Here is a 22,576-nt window from a genome sequence, read left to right as displayed (position 1 = left end):
TTAATTGAATGCGCTTTAGTAATTGTCTTTCTAGAGCGCTTGATCTTAGTTTTAAAATGGACTCTCTTAAAAGTTCTAATTATCTCAGAAATATTTTATTGGAACTTCTTAATTAGTAGCCTGTATTTCCCTATTACCAACCCTCACTTATATTACAGAGGTAAAGACTTGCCTTTATCTTAAATCATGTTGACAAGAATTAGGCGTTTGGGAAAGTTTTTGTTTGTCTTTACATGTACACCATGCCTTCTTATTACGAAGATACTCTTTATTATCATTTTTGTGCCTTTCCATATCAGACGTTTAAAAAAAAATCACAAGGAGAAATTCCTGTCAAGAAGTACTGCCAAAAATGTATCATTGACCTTGGATCAGAACTTGAAACTTGGCCAATTCACTTCATTTCACTGCAGTGTTATAAGTGTTCTAGCCATTGGCAAACGAATAGGCAGAACTCTGAAACCTTGAAACTGAAAGAAAATACACCCTTTATCTAAATTAAAAGTAATTATTTTAAGTTAATTTGGACAAACAGCAGATGTTTTGCATTTTTTTGAATCAAAACAAAGCAGGTTTTGGAAGCAAGTGCAAGGAAGAGGCAGACACAGATCAGCAATACTTGCTAAATCCTTGAGTTTTGCTTCATTACAGCTGTAAATAAGATAGTTAATTGCTTGGAGGCTTGACGACTTGCAGATGGGCTAACTGGAAGAGCCAGTGTCAAGCTTTGAAATCTCTTCCACCTGGAATTGCTTAGCTCGTCGGGTAGGGTTATGCACCGGATTGGAGCAGGAAACCAACCAAGTTTAAGTATCCAGAAGGAAAACAAATGTTCCAGAAACCCCAACAGTTTTCCTGTATCTTATATTTGTTTTGTCTTTGTTTAAAACAAACCATGACACAATAAAATATTTCTCCAATTGTTAATAGTTACTCTTCCAAATTTTTACTTCTCTTAAAGTATCATTTCCCAAATATATTTCACTTGGTTTCACCACAGGCGCTATTTCAATTTTTTTTTAAGCACAGAAATTTTAGATTTGCCAATCTGGTGGTTGCTTTATTGCTTTTGTAGTATAATACTTTTAAGTTTTAGATTTTTCTGCCTAAAATTCAGTTGATGCAATAATAGCCACTAATGTCATATAAGGGCTCTTGCTTTATCTTCACGTTTGGAATGAACGCAAATTAAAATTTTTGATCAGTGTCTTTAAAGATGAATGTTTAATTTTGGTCACATGAGTTCCCTGATATTTTCAAAGGGGAAATGACCTTATATGTAAAGCCTCTCTTACATGGACTGTAAAGTAGTGTGTTCATGGTTTTCCCCTTGACTTTGTACTAAATTGTGATGATAGCAAAGGAGTGGATGCCATGTACTTCTAAAGAGGCTCTTAAGCCGTAAGGAGGGGATAAAGTAGAGTTCAAAAACTCACCTATAAAAGTATTGTACACCCAGAAAAAAGTTTTAAGTATAAAATACTTTCTGGTAATAACTTACTTATTTGTTCTGGCTTCTATAGGGAATTGATACAGAGCCCAGCTTGTATCGTTGCAGTAATATTGATTGTAAGGCTTCACCGCTGACTTTTGTGGTACAGCTGAGCAATAAATTGACCATGGACATTAGACGCTGCATTAAAAAGTACTATGATGTAAGTATCTGTAATAAGACTGCACACACTCAATTTATTGAGGTTTAATAATTGTTAGAATTTTTGATGCAAGTTGAAGACACTTGGAGAAAATTCGTAGTAAAATACTATTAATAAAATGTCATAGACTGTAACTTAAAATTTGTTTACATTTGCTTATTTATTTGTATGTAGGGTTGAACAGTCGTGGTACAAGATGATACCTGTATGGAGGCTAGATGAAAACTTGAGGGAGTTGGTTCTCTTTCCATCAAGTTGGGTCCAGAGGATCAGACTCAGGTCATCAGGCTGAGTGGCAAAGCCTTTACCCTTTAAGCCATCTCACCTGTCCAAAGCATGAAATTGTAGTGTAGTAGTATGCCAATCAAGTTGATTTTTCTCATACATGCCATTTCTCTTTTATTACTTAAGGGTATTTTAAAGATTGAAAGTTTGATTTCAAGAAAAATGAATATGTATTCAGGGATTTTATTTTTATTTTATCACTGTCTAGATAACTAAATTAAATGGTCACTCAGATCTTTGGCTGGAAATGGAAAAATAGCAATATTGCCTTTCTCTGGCAAGTAGAGTCATAATGTCATGGGTAATAATTTTACTAGGTTGATCACTACCCAGTACTTTGTGTTCACATGACATTCTGAGCCAATTTATGAAGAAAAAAAAAGAAACATCTTCTAAATTGAAGTGCAGTTTGAAATTTAAGTATCTCATTTTTTATATATGTACAGTAAAATCCCAGAAGAATAAGTAAGCTGTTTTTGCTTTTATTCTCAGTTTTTTGTTTTGTTTTCTTAACACAATTCAGATGAATAGATTTTTTTTTCTCTTTAAAAATTAAAATTTAAAAAGACTGAACATTTCTCATTTTTCTTTGTGTGTCATTTGTCATCTAAACACATTTTTCTGTCACTTAAAAAAATTCTCTATACATTTTTTTAAAAGCTGTGTTGAGCTACACAGAGAAACCATTTTTCTAAAAACAAAACAAAACAAAAGTCTTTGTTGATAAGGCATTTCAAAAATGTTCAGGTACTATTAAGTCAGACCATGACTTTAATATTCTATACTTTCTATCTTCTTGTTAATTAAGACATAACATAGCCTTTTCGTCTTTGAAAAACATGTGAAGTACTTTGAAACATGTCTCACATAGTAAGAAATATAACTATATAAAAGTGGATATTAGATCAGTAAGATGAAAAATGAGAACACAAAGTCCCATTGTGGTTTGGCATGGAATAATTTGTATTTATGTTTTAAAAAAGAGGTAGATTTGCTTGGGGTTTTAAAAAAATAATAATTATTACTACATTTTGCGAAACTCTGCAAAGTTTTAGTGAATAAAGCTGTGCTGTACTTAATGAAGAGCTGGATGGAAATAAAGGTTATCCGTGGGGTCACATTCTACAGTCCATGAAACGTTTGGCTCATGAAATATTAGACTTTTATTTAGCATGAAGAACCCAAATCAAAACTATTCAGCTTCTCATTTACAGGCCTCATTGAGCAAAGCATGATTCTCGTATCTTGGGAGGAATCCTGACTTTTCCATCTGTGTTTAGTCTATCTAAAGCTTCACCATGGAAATGTTAATGCTAAAGGCAGTGAATCTAGTTCCTTCTGTAAAAAGGAGCTGTTTTGACTAAGTTTAGAATAGGAAGAAAAACAATCCATATAATTAGAATGTTCCCAAACTCAATGATGAATTTGTAATGTAATAGTTTGCGTGTTGTGGGTGGTGGTGGTGGTGATAGTAATGGTGGTAGTGGCCATAGTCACAAAACCAATTTTTAAGCCAAATAATTTGCCTTTAGAGACCAGGTATTTACAATGAAGTTGTTAGAGCACTTGCTTTGTCTTGTCCACCAACTTTCTCTGTAACAAGCAAGTGAAAGTTTTTCCTCACTCTACTGCCCACTTGATTGACTTTTCTAAGATATATCTGGTCAAAATAGCCAAATGTATGATTAAGGATTGATAGAACTGCTGGTCCTCAAAAGTAGAAACTTTTCTGCTTTCTGACCATAATCATAAGTGACTGGGTGGGAGAAAAGCAACTCCATCATTTCTTTTCATAGTTTCAAGATGAGCTTGTATGTATATAAACAGTATACTTTAAAAGTCAGCGAGAGACAGTTCTATTTTCTCTTTTCTCCAGACATAATGCAACTTTCGCCAGCAGAGCAATATGATGTTGAGCTTCTTTGGTTAACTGTGCCTCCAGTGTCACTAATCATTAATGGCAGATACTGAGATTAAAGTACTGAGATGAAATGACTTTTCTCTGAAGGTTACCAAAATGCCTACTTCATATTTTGCAATACTACAGAACACTCACTGAATAGAAACAGTTGTTTGTGGGCTTTAGTTAAGAGTGTCATTGTATTTATTTTAGTTTTAGAATTACATCAAGGGAAATCAATGTATACCAAGAAAAAGATGTCATTCTTAGAAAGGAAGAACTTGAAGAAATTAGGTGGAACACGGCACTTGACCAAGCGATGCAACCTGCCAAAGAACGTAGTTATAGATTACTATGAAATTAGATTGCCAAGAAAAAAAATTAGAGTTGCAAAGTATCCTTCTAAATCACTTGCATTTTGGGGAAAAAAAAAGCAGCACATACTCTTCTGTCATGAATAAATAATCCTGACTGGATGAGTAAATGTAATACAACATTTTAAACAAATGTATATATCTCAGAATCAGTCAAGCTACATCATATATTTTAATACTGACTCTTTTAGTTGGAAATGCATTTTTCCAACCCCTTTTATTCAGTAATACAGCCTTGGAATTGTCATTTCCATTAGCATACAAATTTTCAGATGCATAGAAGTGTACGAGACACTGAACAAGCACATTTTTGAGTAATATATTAATTTACTTAGGAAAAGGTAAATTATTTGTATTTTATTTCAAAGTTTGATGAAATGTTAAAAATGGCGTAGCATAAAAAGCCTTAATTCAAAATTGACTTCATGCTTTGAGCTTTGTTTGTTACTCTGTTAAAACTGAACTGATATTTCTTTTTAATCATAAGAAGGCAGATTAATCTCTAAGCTTTTAAGGATGGTTTTTGAGATTCACATCTAGAATGAGAAATTGATATGTGTCCTCCCTTAAATCATGTCCTCAAAAGCAAACATGAAAACACACACACACACACACACACAGAGAGAGAGAGAGAGAGAGAGAGAGAGAGAGAGAGAGAGAGAGAGAGAGAGAGAGAGAGAGAGAAGCACTAGCTAATCTAAATTGGGAAATGAAGAGGGCTTTTTTTAAGCATGAAAATTTCATCATCTTGTCAGCTGGCAGAATGCCTGCTGTGTGGATTCACAAAGGCTAAGAATTACACTTTCATGAAATTTTCCTCACTAACTGCCCTGGTTAATTTGAAAGATAACCCACTGTTCTAATTCATTCCTCAATTGGGCGGTGCAGGTTTTATCTTTGATCTGACAAAGCATTTGTGTTAATCGTTTTGGCCCTCCACTAGACACTCTTGGGATTGTGCTTTTACAATAAATTTGTCTGTGATAGCTCTTTAGTCTATTATACTTACAATAGATCCATAGAACTGGTAATTAATTCTCCACTGCTTTGGAAATGGGAAGAATAGGTGTAGCTCTGTCAAGTACTGCTGGGAAGTTTGTTTAGCTGTTTCATTTTTGAAGTGTTCCCCTCAACTGTCCAAAAAGGGAATCTGAGACGGAGACGTTAACCTACTCTCATGACTTGCTGATGAGTGGGAAATTCAACACTTCTTAGTACCTGGAGGGAGTGGTAGGTCATTTCCTACCAGTTACTGTGTACATTAATCCCTCATTTGAATACCTACATGGAGTCCAACTAGCTAAAAAGGTGGAGCCTCTGAAAGACACAGTGATAGTAAACTCAAATGTGTTCCCCATTCTTTATTATGGAGTGTTACTGTGCTTGAGGAGGGCAAAATGTTTTTGTTTTTTTTTTTTGTTTGTTTGTTTTTTTGTTTGTTTGTTTGTTTTTTTGGCCAGCCTTCCTGTCTGTCATTTCTCAGAACTCTTTGTTGTTATTTTTGAATGTTGAGATATTTGCTAACCCCAGATAGGGCTGCCCCTCCACCTAAAAAACAAAACAAAAACACAAGTAAGTACTGCCTATTAGTGTGATAGTCCTTGATTAGTTGCTAGAGCCAGAATTAGTAGTGTAATTCCTTAGAAATTAGCTCTAGGCTTTATAATCTAAGAATTTTCCTGAAGTATGCCTTTCAAGGACAGGGATCATACTTTCTATGTCTCATCCGTGATCTCTGCCACAGCCCTTTGTTTTCCCTGATGCTTGATAACCAAAGGGCCCAAAAAAAAATAAAGGTTATTATTTTTAATATTTTCTGTAAATTATTTTTTCATACTGTTACTACACAGACAAGAAGTCTTATTTGTGATGTACCAGAATAATATCAAGTTAACACAAGTCTACCATTATTTAAGATCCTGAAAGCATTGACAAATAGCCCTTTGTTACTGTCTTTTGTGTTTTACATTACTGATTGCTGGAGCTTTCAGTAATGCCCACCTACACTTCAGTAGCCTTAATTTGTTTTCTCAAGCCAAGTATGTGACAGAGAATCAGTGCCCACAGATATTGTAATGATGCAGGATAGCAGCCTGCCTAAGTATAATGCTCTGCTTGTCTTGCTAGAGAAGTCCTATGCCTAGCTACATAGTGGGGGGTGTGAGGTGGGAGAACAGATACCTAGTTTGGTACCTTCTTCTGTCTTATTTCTCTGTTTTACTTAGTGTATTATTGTGGCAGAGATACATGATTATTTCTTTGGGGCCCACTTTTATGAGGAATGCATGGGTTATGCCTAGAGTATTACTATCAGCTATCGAGCATAATGACTTTAAGCCCAAGATTGCCTTGGAATTGGCTTTTATCAAAAAGTGTAATGATGCCAGAATGGAGTATTGGTTAAACTATTTGCTCATAAAAACATGCACTCATTTAGCATCATGAGCAAACAGTGTTTATTGTGCCTAACAATGCTTTCTATAAGGAATTCACACTATGAAATTAAGTAAATAATTCTGATAAATGCAAGATGAAACAGCTTCTCACTTCAGACCCCACCAAATATATTACTTACCAACTGGGCACTCGTTGCCATTGCCTTCATTTATCCAGTTTCTGTGGAACGATATTGTAAAGTGGATCTGTTTGAGAGCCTTGCAATGGCATTCAGTAACTCTCTGCTGTTCTCCTGCAAATATTCAGTGTTCAATAACCCTCAAAATTTCTCATTTCTTACCTGTGGTGATGTTGGCTGATAGTTTTTAGGTTGCGGTATGCACTAGTATCATGTATACATTAGTTTACAATAATTTAAACTTTGAGCAATAGTGGAATTATTGTTGATTTCTTACCTCTATATATGCAGAACAGTTAGAAAGAATAAATTGGGCTTCTTTTGTAAAGGCTGTAACAGCATAATTACAAGTGGTAGTAAAGGCATGCAACACAGAAGCAATAGATAGCCATCTCACCAATTCAGCTTCACGGGCAGCCCAAGACTTGCTGTCCAGCGGTGCTTAAAGAGGGGTGATTTCTTTAGGAATCCATAAAACTCATCCTAAATCTTATTAAAACAAAAAGAACTTCCTGAGAACTGTGTTTCTTCTTGTTTCACACCATTTGATTGGGAAGCTAAGCATAAATGAATCCCAGCCATACCAGTATTCTAACACCAAGCCCATTGATGGAGACGTGGTATGCTTTAATTTGCCAATGGTTCATGTTTTCTTAGCAAGCAAGCTAGTTTTGAGCTGAGTGTTACATTTTGCTATAACTTCATGGGGTGTTCCCACAGTAAAACTAATTAACAGGGCTTTGATAATAGTCGGGTAGAATTTCATTCTAAGAAAATTTATTAGTGTACAAATCTAAGTAAATCACAGGTCATCCCATGCTCTAAAATAGGCCAGATAGCTGTTCTATACAAGAAATTAATTATGGGCTAATGTTTGTTGTTGCAGAGGAGTTCTAGCAATCAAATAGGGTTAGATCCAGCTTGCCACTTGACTTTTAAAATAATCAACATTTTACTGTAGTTACTTTATTTTTTTATTTAATTGAATCATAACCTGATGACATCAATTATTTTTGGTAGGATCAAAACTAGAACAGGATTCTGTGGAACAGGATATTCGCATCAAATTTGGAGGGGTTCAACCACAGAATAAACATTACAAACCATGCCAGGTCTGACTATGGCCAGCCAGCAGTGGGCTGGCCCATGTGTGTTGAACTTGGACTTTCAGCAACACCTGATACAGTTGACATCTATAGGGAAAATGGGGGCTTTTGCAAATGCTGAGGAAATGCCATCGCAGTTGTCAAATATATGAAAACAACTGGGTAAACCTAGAAAACGGATGTGCCAAAACAGTAGAATTCCTTTCTTCAGTTTGATTTATCTAACCTTGTCTATTTAGGGAAAACTCAACTTAGAGTCCAGCTCCAGTCATCAATAGCCACTATCTTGTAGTCAAGTAAGAAATTGAACCAGAACAGATTTCATTTAACCTTTTAAAAGTGAGATTTTCACACCCATTGACCTCTTTGACTTCAAGGAGCAAAGTGGAAATATCAGTTCTCTGCTGTACATGCTAACAGAAGGGGAAGCGAGCACTCTAAGCAATGGCTGTCTTTCATATTTGGTTTGTATGTACATTATGGTTCACAAGTGAAATCAGACCTTAACAGAAAGTTGCTGATAGGAATTTCCAGACGGTGCTAGCTGGCCTAGTCTTGCATTAAATGGAATGATCTCATTTCTGTTTAGGAGAAAATTAATTCATTGATTTTCCAAGGCATGGCAGAAAAATTCTCAAAGCCTAGATTTTAAAATATATATTAATGGTGAAAATTGAGCACATTTTTTTTTAATGGGTATTAGTTTGTTTTGTGCTTGGCAAGGGATGGCTTTAAGACACACCCTTATCAACATTCATACTATCAACACAACATTGTGTAAAGCAGGATATAACTTGAAGTCTTGGTTTAAAATTTCCCTGATTTGAAAAGCACCTTCAGCATTTTCTGTGGCTTTTACTTTGTGCCATAATGTAATTTTCCAAGTGGGTGATTGGTCTGTCTCAGTCAGACGGTACAGGTGCTTCAGGTTCCTTGGTTGTTGAAGGAATAGTTGGTGCTGCTGAAAAATTGGATGATTTGCTAGCCAGTTCTTAGGATCCAGGACTAATGGAGCTACAGTCTAAAATAAAACTGACATTCCTCTGGATTTATGTCTATATGTATACTTAACTTACAGTTTAGAGACCATGCAGACTACAGTTGAGACCCTCAACTACAACTTTTCATTTAGTGATGTAGTGATGTTCTAGAGCCTTTAGAACAGTGGCTCTCAAACCGTGGGTTGCTACCCCTTTATAGGTTGAACAACCCTTCACAGGGGTCACCTAAGATCGTTGGAGAACACAGATATTTACATTACATTTCATAACAGCAAAATTATAGTTATGAAATAACAAAATAATTTTATGGTTGGGGTCACCACAACGTGAGGAACTGTATTAAAGGGTCTCAGCATTAGGATGATTGAGAACCACTGCTTTAGAAAGATCCAGTGAAGATTTTCTAGTAAAACAAATGCTTTCGTAGTAGTGTACTGCAGTAGTTCTCAAAATTTTTCATCTTGAGCAGAGTGTGGTGCCACATGCCTATAATCCCAGCACTCAGAAGGCAGAGGCAGGTGGATCTCTGTGAGTTCAAGGCCAGCTGGATCTACAAAGTGAGTCCAGGACAACCAAGGCTACACAGACAAACCCTGTCTTAAAAAACAAAAAACGAAAAAGAAAAAAAATTTTCATCTTTAGGGTTTCCATATATTCTTAAAATACTGAAGAATCAAAAGAGTGAATTTTTATATGAATTCATATTTTGTTTGAAATTAAAACCAATGAAATATCAATCATTTATGAGTAATAAGTATATTAAATAAAAATTGTAAAAGTTTTTAAATGCTGGGTGTTTGAAGCATACCCTTTTAATCCTAGCACTTGGGAGGCAGAGGCAAGTGTATCTCAGTGGGAATAAGGCAAGTCTGGTATCTATATTGTAAGACCCAGTCCAGTTGGTGCTATGAGCACCATCTCAAAAAGAGCCTGTTTTATGAAAAAAAAAAAAAAAAAGGTGAAAACCCAAAAATCTTATATTCCAATGAAAAATAATCTAACCAAGATGGTGAGATTGTTTTATATTTTTTAATTTATTTTTTATTGTAATTTGCTGTTTTGGTTTATAAAGAAAATTTTGTTTCACACAGGAATGTAGGTGGGAGAAGAAGCACATTTTAATTAGCCCTTTCTGTTAACTGCAGGGTTTTTTGTTTGTTTGTTTGTTTGTTTTTGTTTTTTTGTGGGTTTTTTTTGTTTTTTTTTTTTAGTCATTATACCACATCTTATACCAAAGTTTTTTTTCCTTAAGTGTTTGGGGGAGTATGTGTGTATGTGTATGTATTTTTTTCATATAAGTATATATATACCTGTTCATATATGTACATGTGTGTGCTGATTCATGTGTAGGCCAGAGGTACGTGTTGGGTGTATTCTTCCTTAGTTTCTTCACCTTATTTTCTGGAAAACAGGGTCTCTCAGTGAACCCAGAGCTCACTGGTTTAGCTAGACTGGCTGGCCAGCAAGCTCCAATGATGTGTCTTTGCTCACCTTCACACTACTAGATTACAGGAACATGCCGCTCTGCTCAGCCTTTTATGGGTGCTGGGGATCAAAGCTGGATACTTCTGCTTACACAGCAAAAGCTTTACTGACTTAGCTAGCTTCTCTGCCAAGGTAGTGTTTCTCTTTTCTTTTTTGGTAGTTTCTTATAAGTTACTTACAACATTGGATATGAAATCATGTCCTTGATCTTTTCGTGTTATCATACATTGAAATACATGACTCTATCTTAAACATTGAATGGATCATTTATCTAAGCACAATTTTGTAACTGGGAATGGTTATTTAGAAAATATTGGGTAAGTGGCTGATGTTTTCCAAATGCTGACACAGCTTATAATGCAGTTTTTGAAAGTCATATTTTTAATCTGCCTCATTATAAAAGCCTTTAAATATTGGGATGCTATATAAAAATTCCAATGGAAATGTATTGAAAACTGGGAATTTTTTTTTATCATTGGTAACAATACTATCGGTTAATTTTCCTTCAAGTGACAGGCTCAGTTGGTTCATTTTTGAAGAAATGTCTGCTAGGTACTTAGGTCTGAATAACCATAGTTTTTGTCTATCAGTTATTTTTTCGGGTAAAAATGGATTTCTCTGAACAAAGTAGTTAGCTCAGTTTCCAATTCAGACAGGTGTAAAAGTGTTTTTCTTGGAGACAACTACTGTATCATTCCATATGATAATAGAAGGGCTACATACATAGAGTTGAGCTTCATAATAAGATTCTGCTCTCTGAATGTATGGTATTGCTAAATGAACCTAGCTAACCTATGTATTAGGTGTTGTGAGTATGTGATGGTAACGAATACAAAAGCCAATAGTATAATTGTAACCACTGCTTTTATAGTGCCCACATATCAGGCATTTTATTGTACAAATTGATTTTGCACCATCAATAAAATTGCAAACACAATGAAAAAGACCAATATTCAAGAAAGAGTTATGAATTTTTAGTTGTGGGTTCTAGGAGCTTCACTTTCAGTTTTGGCAATTTGTCCTTAAAAATAATATACGCTTTGGAACTAGGGATATGGCTCAGTGGGTTAAGAACACTTATTCTGAAGCATGGAGGCCTGCCTTCAAATGTTCAGAACCAGTATAAAAACTCAGAAGTCATCATGAGCATGCCTGAAGCTGTCCATGAGGCAGAGCCAAGAGGATCACTAGGACTCACTTGCTGCCTAGCTTAGCTCTGGGCTTAGTGAGAGATCCTGTTTCAAAGGTAGAAGGTAAGGAATTATATAGCAGGACACCCTACCTCCTCCTCTAGTTTCCATACATGCACGGGAGCGTGTGCATGCACATATTCTACCACACACACAGTAATTTTTTAAAAGAAAAATAAAATTTATATGCAAGAGTATATTGATGAGTAATTGCTTATAATAGTGAAAATTGGATGTAACTTACCTATCTCAGAATAAACTATTGCTAAATAAATTACAACATATAAACAGAATAGTGTAATGTGCAGCCACCTGAAACAATATTTTGTGACATTTAAGACAGGAAAATGTTAGTGGGGAAAAATAAGGAAACAAATTATTGAATAAAAGATGATTCAACTATGTGATAAAATACTGTGTATCTATATAGACATGTGTCTGAAAAAATAATTAGAAAAACATCAGAGTATTAATAGTGATTGTCTTCATTAGTGAGATTATAGGTTATTTTAATTTTCATCTTTATATTTGTGCTAGTGCTATAATAAATATATATTATATCTCAAAGGGGAGGGTTTTAATTGTATTTTTAATATACAGTTTAACATTTATAATAAAGTTTAATAAATTGTACTGTAAAATTCACTCTAGCTATTGTTGTGTATTGACAAATGGGTAAAATCATGTGACTACTGTTAGTAATCACAGTTGGGAATGGGGGCCTTTTTTCAGGGTGCTTACCTTGTTTACTATTATACTAAATAGGTTGCCAGTTTCAGAGCTCTGTATATATGAGAGTTAGTAGCTTCTTTATTTGCAAAAGTGGCAGTAATTTATTTGAATACAAAATGAAATTATCAGGACAATTTCCCCAAAGAATATTGAAGAATAAAAAAATCTCGTTATTTCCATTGTGGTTCCATAGCAAGAACTCTATTTGTGAAAGAAGACTCTTATCTTCAGCTCATTACTTCCTTTCAGTGGCTCCTAAGAACAGAGAAAATCTCAACAGTTTAAGCAGTCATCCTAACACTCATTGATTATGTCCTCCAGAAATTACCCCAAGGTCTTAAATCATTAGAAGGATAACTTTCTCTTACTTAGATATGCATCCATTTTAGTTTACTCACATCCATAACAGATTGTGCTTTTGAAAATTCTAGCAAATTTGTTGATAGATTTGTATAACTACCACTGTTAATCAAAATACAAGACAGTTCATCACAAAGCAGTATCATCTCACTTTCCTTCTAACTCCTAAACTTGTCCTGATCACTACAGATTTGTCTTTTCAGGGCTGTCAAATGGGTCCATAGACTGTCTTTTCTTTTATTGCTGTCTTGTCTCTTTTTGCTGAATATGACTCCATTTTGTGGGGGTATGCTTGTTTAACCCATTTAAGGGTGATTTATATTGTTTCCAGTTGGGGACAATTATGGAATCAGGTTCTGTAAACATTTGTATACAGATTTTGGATGAGCATGTTTTCATTTCTCTGTAATAAATATCCAGGTGTAGTATTGGTGGCCCATACAGTTATTGAATATTTGGACTTTTTTGTGTTTTTTTTCCAAGACAGGGTTTTTCTGTGTAGCCCTGGCTGTCTTGGAACTCTTTGTAGACCAGACTGGCCTCAAACTCACAGAGATCCACCTGCCTCTGTTTACCTAGTGCTAGGATTTAAAGGTGTGTGCCACCATGCCCGGCCCTGTATGTTTGAAAATTTTAAGCATTACCAAACTTTTTTTTTTTCAAAATGGTGATATCATTTTGCATTCTTATTAGCACTATATAAGAATTCCATTTATTTAGCATCCTTGTTGGTATTTGGTATTATTATTATTTTTTTTTTATTTTGAACTATGGCATGATGTGACATGTCTTTGTGATTTTAATATCCATTTCCCTGCTGTCTGGTGATATTTAAATCTTTTCATGTACTTCCTTTCTATTTCCTTTTCTATTGCCATGACAAACCACTATGACAAAGGTACTTATAAAGAAAGCATTTAATTTGGAGGCTCATAGTTTGCGAGGGGTAGAATTCATGACCATCATAATTGGGAGCATGACAACAGGCAGGCAGGCTTTCCCCCAAATCTGTGGCTTGCATTGATCTCTGTAAAGAATATTTTTAGCCAGACATAGTGGCACATGCCTTTAAGCCCAGCACTTGGGCAGCAGGCATAGCCTGGTCTACACAGTGAGTTTTAGGACAGCCAAGCTATATAGTTGAAGCCCTATCTGAAAAAACAAGCTTTGAATCATTAGTATTGTCTGGATGGACACGCATGCCACGTGTGGAGGTTGCAAGCCAAGTTCCTGGAGTAGACTCTTTCCTTTACCTGTGTGTGGGTTCTAGGAATCTAATTTAAGTTTAGACTTGATTGGTTGGGCAGCATATACTTTACCTGCTGAGCCATCTCACTGGTTCTTTGTTTTGGTGGCTTAAGACAGTCTTTCACGTAGCAAAACCTTTAAACTATGAATAAATCAGTATTCTCCACTCTACTTTGACTGTCAAGTTGAAGGATTCTTTAAAAAAAAAACCCATACAATCTACAACATGTCTTGAGTTAGTGTTTGTATGAGGCTTAGGACAGGGTTCATTTTATTCCTTTGGCCTATATATTACCAACTACTTACTTAGAAGATTGTCCTTCCTCCATTACATTTACATTATTTCTGTGTCCTTTTCAATAATGTTTGTGCAAACTAGCATGGGACTATTTCTAGCCCTTTTTCTTTTTTCATTGATCTTTGTGTTTATCCATTTGGCAACACCACACTCTTGATTACTGTGACTTTACAGGTAGCCTAAGTACTCTTTTTTTTTTTTTTTTTTTTCAGACCTGCTATAACTATTCTAGTCCTTTTGCATTTCTGTCTTAAACTTGTCTTCAACACCAAACTGATCCTGATAGGTGGGTGTGGGTGTGGTTGTTATTGTTGAAGTCGGTGTTATTGGAGGAAGGATTGACAGTATTTTTATGTCGAGGCTTCCAGTCTGAGCACTTGCTCTTCAATTAACATTTTGTGCCTTTCAGGCCATAAGTCTTTATTTGTTTTGCTGGATTGATACTTAAGTGGTCATTTCGGCAGGAGATTATTATGCTTTAAGTGACATTTTTACTCGTATTCCCTGGCATATAGAAGTAGAATTGCGCATTTATTTGCTCTCATATTTCTACAATTCAGAAAGTTATGTGTAGGCTGTGGATAGTACTCAAGTTACTGCTCCTTGTCCAGAGGAGAAAGTTAAAAGTAAATCAATTCAGTTCTCAACAGAGTATGTTAAAATTATATATGTGCGGCCCTTACATTTTATTTCATCATTTTATGTAATGGTCCAAACATTTGACCTGATAACACTGCCCAGCTATACTAGATCCTATGTATGTTGTCACTGTTGTAAAAGTTCATACATTAACATGAATGTATAACTTAGGCTTCTAAGAATTTTTAGCAAAATGGCAAAAATTGTACCTGAATGATGAAAATTGTAGGTGATTTTTTTTAAAGTTTTCACATTGATTTTTTTCTCTTTCAATATTTTACAATAGGGATGTGCCATATTTATTAAAATAATAAAATTGCCTTAAAAGGAAGCATAAAAGGGCAAATTTTCATATGTTTAACTAATGAGTGAAGAGATTTAGTGCTTGCATCCTAGAAATCTTGATACTGGTCAGTCATTTCAATTTTCTGAAAATTTATGGAAGAACAGAGGACATAATAAAACATTTAAAAATATTTATTAGTTCTTTGAGAATGTGTATTTTGATTATACTCTTCCTCCTTCACCTCCCTCTTCCCATGTGAGGTATGTCATTAGTTGCAGTAGATAGCTTGTGTGTCTTATAATGGAGCATTTTCCCAGAAATGTACAAACGTCTTTATTCAAAAATACAGAATAAATTATCTGTAGGCATGGACATAGATAACAAGTAAACCTTTATATATTGTCAGTAGGAACCAGTAAGATGGTTGATGATGAAATGCTACATATGGGATCTTTCTTTATGCTATCTTTTCCCCCTTTATTTTTTCTTTTCTTCCTCCCTCCTCTCCCCTCCCTCCCTCCCTCCCTCCCTTCCTTCCTTCCTTCCTTCCTTCCTTCCTTCCTTCCTTCCTTCCTTCCTTCCTTCCTTTTCTTGAGACATAGCATCACTATTGTAGCTCTGGCTGTATTAGTTCTCACTCTGTAGACAAAGCTGACTTGGAATTCTCAGAAATCCACCTGCCTCTATCTCCCAAGTGCTAGGTTTAAAGGTGAGCTCCATCATACTTGGCCACTTTAGCATTTCTTTTGTATCATATATTTGCTTATCTGTTTTCCTGACTAAGATGGTTTGTGACTGCAAGTTGAATCACCGGAAGAGGTGTTTTGTTTCCTTTGTTTTATTTTTAGGCTGATGACTTAGCTTTATCTGGAATGTTACTAGAATTTATGGGACAAATTCTTCCATGTGGTTATTGAACCCTGTAAAAGAACACATGTTGATGAATTCTAATGTAATTTAAAACAATCATTGAATATTTTAATGTGATTTGCATGGGTTATATATGATAATATTAAGATACATTAATTTTTCACACTTATAATAAGTTAACTATACACTTTTAAAAGGGAATTTCTAAAATGAATTCGTTTGTATCTGGAAGCAAAATTCCATTACGTCTTTTAAAAATTACATAGTTTTAGTGGGACCTTATCATTCTTATTAACTTTTTTGGTGTATTGCTGACACTTGGCAACCAATAGGTAGTTAACATTACTCACTCTTGTCTATTTTGTGTCATGTGATTTATAAGTTTAAGTGAGGAGTATTTGTATATAGAAGTGTCATGTTCCCTGTGTTTCTTTGAGAACTCCCATATAATGATGTCAACATAATCAGGTTGTGCGTATGTTCAAGAATTAAGGTCTCTTAAAGTGGTTCTAAGATCTGCAATCCTGTTGCTACCCTCTCAGCTTTGTGAATGAGTCATCATAATCTTTTTTTTTTTTAATCTAGCTTTAGCTTATGATCTGTAGGAAATACCTAGTTTTGCACAGGCCCAGCACTTCTTAATAAGGCCCCAAAGTTAAAATGGGGCAGTTTGGAGACAGGATTTTGTATTTTCTGGTGTTTTCTCTTTGGAATCACATAACAGTAATAAGGCTTTGAAGCTTCTTCAGTATATAGGAACTTGAATGAAATATATGACTTTACATCTTTTGAAATGTTTTGATTTCCTGAAGGTTCCTATGAGAACTTTGAAAATCTTGTAAATCTATCTTTAGGGGTTAGCAGGATTGTGAAAGGCTGTCTGGCTCCTCCTGCCTAAATATTGTTATTGTTTCCTATTCTGACTATCTTTAATAAGACACATGACTAGAGCCTAGGATAAGAGGCCCCACCCAGCAGCTGATCCAATCAGATGCTGAGACTCACAGCCAAGCATTAGGCCGAGCTAGTGGAGTCCTGTGGAAGACTGACAGGGAAGGATAGAAGACCCAGAGGGGACAAGAACATCACAAAGATCGGCAGAGTCAACTAACCTAGACCCATGTGGGCTTACAGGGCTGTAAACACAAACCAAAGAGCATGCATAGGCTGGACCTAGGTCCCCTACACATATATAACTAATGGACAGTTTGTGGGTCTCCTAGTAAGTTGAGCAGGTGCTATCTATGACATGGACTTTGTTGCCTGCTTTCAATCACTTCCCTCTAACAGGACTGCCTTGCCTGGTGGATCTCTTAGTTTGAGGCCAGCCTGGTCTACAAAGTGAGTCCAGAACAGCCAAGGCTACACAGAGAAACCCTGTCTCAACCCCCTCCCCCAAAGAGCAAATCATTTTGAAAACCAATGGTTAATTTGGTTCTTTGATAATCCATCAGATGATTTTACGCCATCCTCATATATGTTAATGTATGATCTCCATCATGATTTGACATTTGTTTTATAGCAAGAAATGATGGAATATTTGGGAGAAAACACTAAAAAACAAAAAAGTTAGATTTTGGTAACATTAAAATCAACCAGGTGCATGTTTTGGAAGTTTTGGGACACTTTCTGTTTTTGGAACTTGTGTATATGGCACCTATTTTATTTAATTGTTGCCTATCTGAAGAAGAATATCTATGAAGCCAAATTTTGAATTTCCTAAATGTTAATGTCTTTGTAAAATAATTCTAAGCAATCTTTGTGGATTTTTTCCAAATTGTATAGCCAAATCTCCTTAGGAAAGACTATAGGAAACACATACATACATACATACATACATACATACATACATACAATATGGGGTATGATTTAAGAACTTTAAAACAATCTGATGTTAGCTGTGCACATTTCTGCTAAAGTCAGAAATAATTACTTTTCTTCTAAAATAGTCAAAAATAAGCATTTTGAAGAGAAAGGTTTGTTGTATCTTCTGCTGTTTAAAAGAATTATTGTACCTTGGGCTAAAAAAACATTTTAGCAATGGTTCACTTATTGACAGAAAGCAAATCAATACAGTACAGCAAAATGCAGTTCCACATGACAGCGTGTTTGATTTGTACTGAACATGAGGTTTGTTTGTTTGTTTGTTTTTTTGAGGAATTTGTTCTCCTTTAAATGGAAATACATTAATAATAGGATCATACAGTATCTTTGTTTCTCATTGATCAAGTTAGGAAGAGGGCTACTCAGGTCTTGTTGCTACTTTGCTAGGGAGAGTGGGGGAATAGTGTCTTGAAGCTCTCCAGATGTTGCCTTCTTTCTCCTCTTCAAACCTCCCACTGCCTTTGCCTGTGTCCTATCAGGATATGCTTGCATTGGTGCTCATTCTGAATGCTGTCAGGACTTTTACTGTAAAACAACAGTGAAGTGAGTTAAATGAGAAAGTTACACATGCACAGGGTTATTTCCTCCCCTATGTTAAAGTTAATCTTTAAACAGTTTCTACATTCAGGGGGGGAAATCTGTTAAAGACCCCAGATTGCAAAAGCAGTGCCACTTCTGAGAGCTTTGGGGCAATCCTCTGATATGTAATTGCTTTTACATCAGTCATAAGAGAGAGGCAAGAATGCGCTTTCCTTGAACTTAACAGTTTGGGCAATTTTCTATAATCCAGTAAATACAAATTGTAGCTTGATTATTCATCTACGTCTGTCAAGCAAATTTTAATGGATGAATGAATGAGTCAAATCTATGCATGGAAATATACAAATGTGCAAAATCTGGGTCTAATTACCAGGCTGCTGAATTTACACAAGGTCAGGTAAACAAGGCACCAGTGTAATGATTATTAATTGTTAATAATGCCTTTGGGAAAACATTCACATTTTCCTTCTGAATACCTAACAGTTTGCCTTTCTGATCGTTTTAAACTCTCAAAATGTTAGCTGGTCTGGGAAAAAAACAAAACAGAAACAGTTTTGCCCTACTTTTATCCTTTTCCTCTTAATTGCTTACTAACTCTTTTTGAAAAAACAGGTAAAATGTAATACATTTTTCAGACCTCTATTGAAAACCACAGAGAGAGAATTAAGGGAGGTAACATACTCACACAGAAGAATGAAATAGCTGCAATCTTTTGTCTCCACTGAAGGGATGAGCATGCCCCCCACCCTCCACCCTCTTTTCAAAACCTAGTTTGCATTCTAAAACACAAACCCAAGGTAGTGATAAAGAGAAGGAAATCAAAGCAGGCAGCCCTCCACCCCCGCTATTTACCATAGTAAGTCAACATTTGATTCTGTCTTGATATTCTATAAAATGAATGTTGGAAAAAGAATAATATCGATGAGTAGTTTCCCATCGAAATACCCAAGGGCCGAAGTAATTGAGGGAGTACTTGCTGAGGTTTTTCTTAGTTCAGTAACTCTTGATCACTGCAGTTTGTAGGTGTGCTATCATTAAGGGCTCTCTGTGTCTGGAAGGACACCCCCATTCCCAGCTTTAATCCAAAAGTCATAAATTGTAAAACTAACATGTCATCTGCAGGTCACCCATGCGGAAACACTGTATCTAGAGAAATCTATCTTGCTGCCAGTGTGCTTTGGAAATCTTTGAATATTTTGCATTAATGGTACTGCTGCAATCTCTTGCTGGGCTGTCTTCTTACCTTCCACATTCAAAAGTTTTCCTCTACAGCGGCGAGTCTAAATACATTGTCTCTGTTCTAGGCTTCAGGTCCGACTGCACACCTGTGTTCAGTGTTATATTTGTGTATTTTTCTTCTTTTGTGCTTTTAAAAAGGTTTGTGAGTTGCACATTTTAATTTTTTTTCCCCTGGGGCTCTGTGTTTCAGTTATGGTTGCCTTCTGTGGGTTAGAATATGCTGGTTATAAATTAAGTTTGGGTAATTTTTTTTTTTTTTACCTTAGATTCGTAGGTAACATCCTATCCTATTTCATATACCACCTTGAGAATTTGACACAATTTGGGCATCCTTGCGAGAGCTGTGGTAGTTTAATTATGTCTATGTAGAACTGTAGCACAAGTCTTTATTATGGCTTAAAAACATCTTATCTATCTGTTCTCCCCACACATTTTGCTTTATGACACTGTTGTTCTTATCAGATCTTGTATTCTTTTGACTGCCAGAATTGTCCTTGTCTGCTTGTCATTTCTCTTTAAATCATCCTCAGTGTTAAAAGACCCAAGGCCTTCCCAGCGGGGTGGACCACACTCAGAACCCTACATTCAGAAGGCTGAGGCAGGAAGGTTGACATGAATTGGAGGCTAGGCTGGGCCACATAGTAAATTCCAGGCTAATTTCTAGGATGCTTCTTATAGACATCATACCCATGAAAAGTTATTTTGTTTTCTGAATTCCTGAAGAAGTTTGAATATATAATGTTTTCCTCTGTTTCTTTAATGTGGTCTATCAAAGTATGTTGTTTTATTTGTCAGATCATTGTATTTGCCTATAACATTGTAGACTTCTGAAGGGAAGAGAAAAAAGAATGAATATTTTTGAGCTATTGTTCAAATACCTTAACTCTTTTTTACATAAACAGTATCATTTGACTCTTGTATTGCCCTTTAAGGTGATGTCTTATAAATAAGGAATTTGAACCTGACAGGAAGAAAATCAGTGAATGTTGGAAGGATAATTTATAAGCTGAACTATAGGCCGATATATGGTTTTCAAAAACTTGTTCCACAGGGAGGGAGGGGGGAACAGGAAAGTACAAATGAAGGGATAACAATTAAGATGTAATCTGAATAAATTATTTAAATAAAAAACTTGTTGCACAAAGAAGTAACAGTTTGCATCTAGGTCTATCAAGTCATAGAAAGTTCAGAGGACAAAAGGCATCCTCAATTATTAAATGAATTTGTGACTAGATGTTGGAATTGATTCAACCTCTGGACTTTTATTCATTTAGTCTGGGTAGTATGGATTAACAAGAAAATAAATAAACCTTAGTAAGGTCCTCTATATTTTTAGAGCTAGAACATCAGAGCAGGAGAGATTGGCGTTCTGACCTTAAGACTGTGCTTGAAACAATTTTTTTTGTCCATTTAAAATTTTTTCTCTTATTGATTCCAGTGTTCATTGATATTGTTAAATATCACTTGCCTTGCTATTTACATTTCATTTTTTAAAAAAATCTCATTGTCAAAACAAGAATAATCTGTGTTGCTGTCAGCGAGCTAATAAATGCCAGTTTCAGAATAATGCATATTCTAGTGAGTGTATGAAATGTAAGGAATATTTCTCCCCTCGCTCTGAGTGCTTACTTCAGGAATAAACCTGGGTGTTCACTAAAAGCCATGTTCTTACTGACTTCATTTGGGTCCTAGTGCTGAACTGTTAACTTGTCTATAGGTATAAGGAAAAGCTGGCATTGTGTCTTAGAAAAATTAAAGTGATTGTTTACATATTCCATTAAAACAGTGAATTTTGTGGGATATATTTATTCTCGAGGAAATAATAAACATAAAGATTAAAAAATATGTCTAAACCTAAGAATGAAATGAATTTTAAATTCATGGTCACAGGCAATGTTACTAAGCTATGGGGTGACAAAATATGATCTGTTTTTAGGTCTCTAAGGGTTCTTATCAACTTCTCTGCATATTGATAAGTTCAGCCTATTTTGCAAACATTTACTAATGCCATAATGCACTCCCCATATCTTCTGTCTGAATTTTTTACTATTATTGATTGAGGATTCAATTGAGAAATGTGTTTAGAACCCTGCTTTCTGTGGTAATCACAGAAGTCAGTGGGAAGACAAGAAAATTGTACTGAAAGAAATTGTGTGCATTTGTGTTTTGTGTTTCAGCATAGATTATCTCTGCCAAAATAATAGCTGTCATTTTGTTCTTGTTATATTAGTGGCCTGTAGCTTGCCGCTACTCCTTTTGCTTTAGTTTTGCTTCTGACCACTGGCTATTAGCATCAGCAAGAAGACCTTTTTAATTGAACGTCTAAGTTTGCAGGATTCTATCCAAGTGTCACTGGAATTTGATCCATTTCAAATTAGAGAGTCCTTAGTTATGACCTCTCACCCCAACATTATAACCCTTTAACATTCAGAGACTTTGAAACTTGACTTCTGTTTAGAATTTCATCTCATGCCCATCTGTGAAAGGGGGGATGGAGAATGTATACACTCAGCCTATAGGACTTCCTGCGGTGCTTATTAATCCTTTATGGATCATTTGAAATGTTTCTAGTTTATTTAAGCTTTGCTGCTTGTATCAGATTGTTCCTGAAAAAAGAAAAAGTGATCATGCTTTGAATTTTTAAAAATGATCTCACTTTCAAGCAGAAGCACTTTTATGCTCCATTAAAGTTGAATTTGCCAAACTCTTACACCGCATTAACACAAGCTTTACTGGATAGATAAACGTGTTGTTCAAAGACTGACTCGAACTTTACCAAACTGCATATTAAGATTTTTTTCTTTATGCTTCTTATCTCTTAAGTTATTTTAAAATGGACTTGGTAAAATAGATTTTCCAAATACATTACTCTAATAATAAAATTTTTTTTGTCTGATTTACAGTATTGA

The 22,576-nt window shown here is 35.3% G+C and overlaps 1 protein-coding gene across 1 annotated transcript in view; it reads left to right on the top strand.

Moving 5' to 3' along the window:
• Positions 1-22,576, top strand: part of Pola1 (DNA polymerase alpha 1, catalytic subunit) — a 310,463-nt gene that overhangs the window by 152,715 nt on the left and 135,172 nt on the right. Inside the window, exon 34 of the mRNA XM_051142383.1 lies at positions 1,524-1,655. Coding sequence (XP_050998340.1) covers positions 1,524-1,655 — 132 coding nt within the window. The remainder of the gene's footprint in view (positions 1-1,523; positions 1,656-22,576) is intronic.

This window comes from Acomys russatus, chromosome X (genome assembly GCF_903995435.1).
Source record: "Acomys russatus chromosome X, mAcoRus1.1, whole genome shotgun sequence".
Lineage (NCBI taxonomy): Eukaryota > Metazoa > Chordata > Mammalia > Rodentia > Muridae > Acomys > Acomys russatus.
The sequence above is the reverse complement of the archived record's forward strand: the minus strand, read 5'-3'. Positions and strand labels throughout refer to the sequence as shown.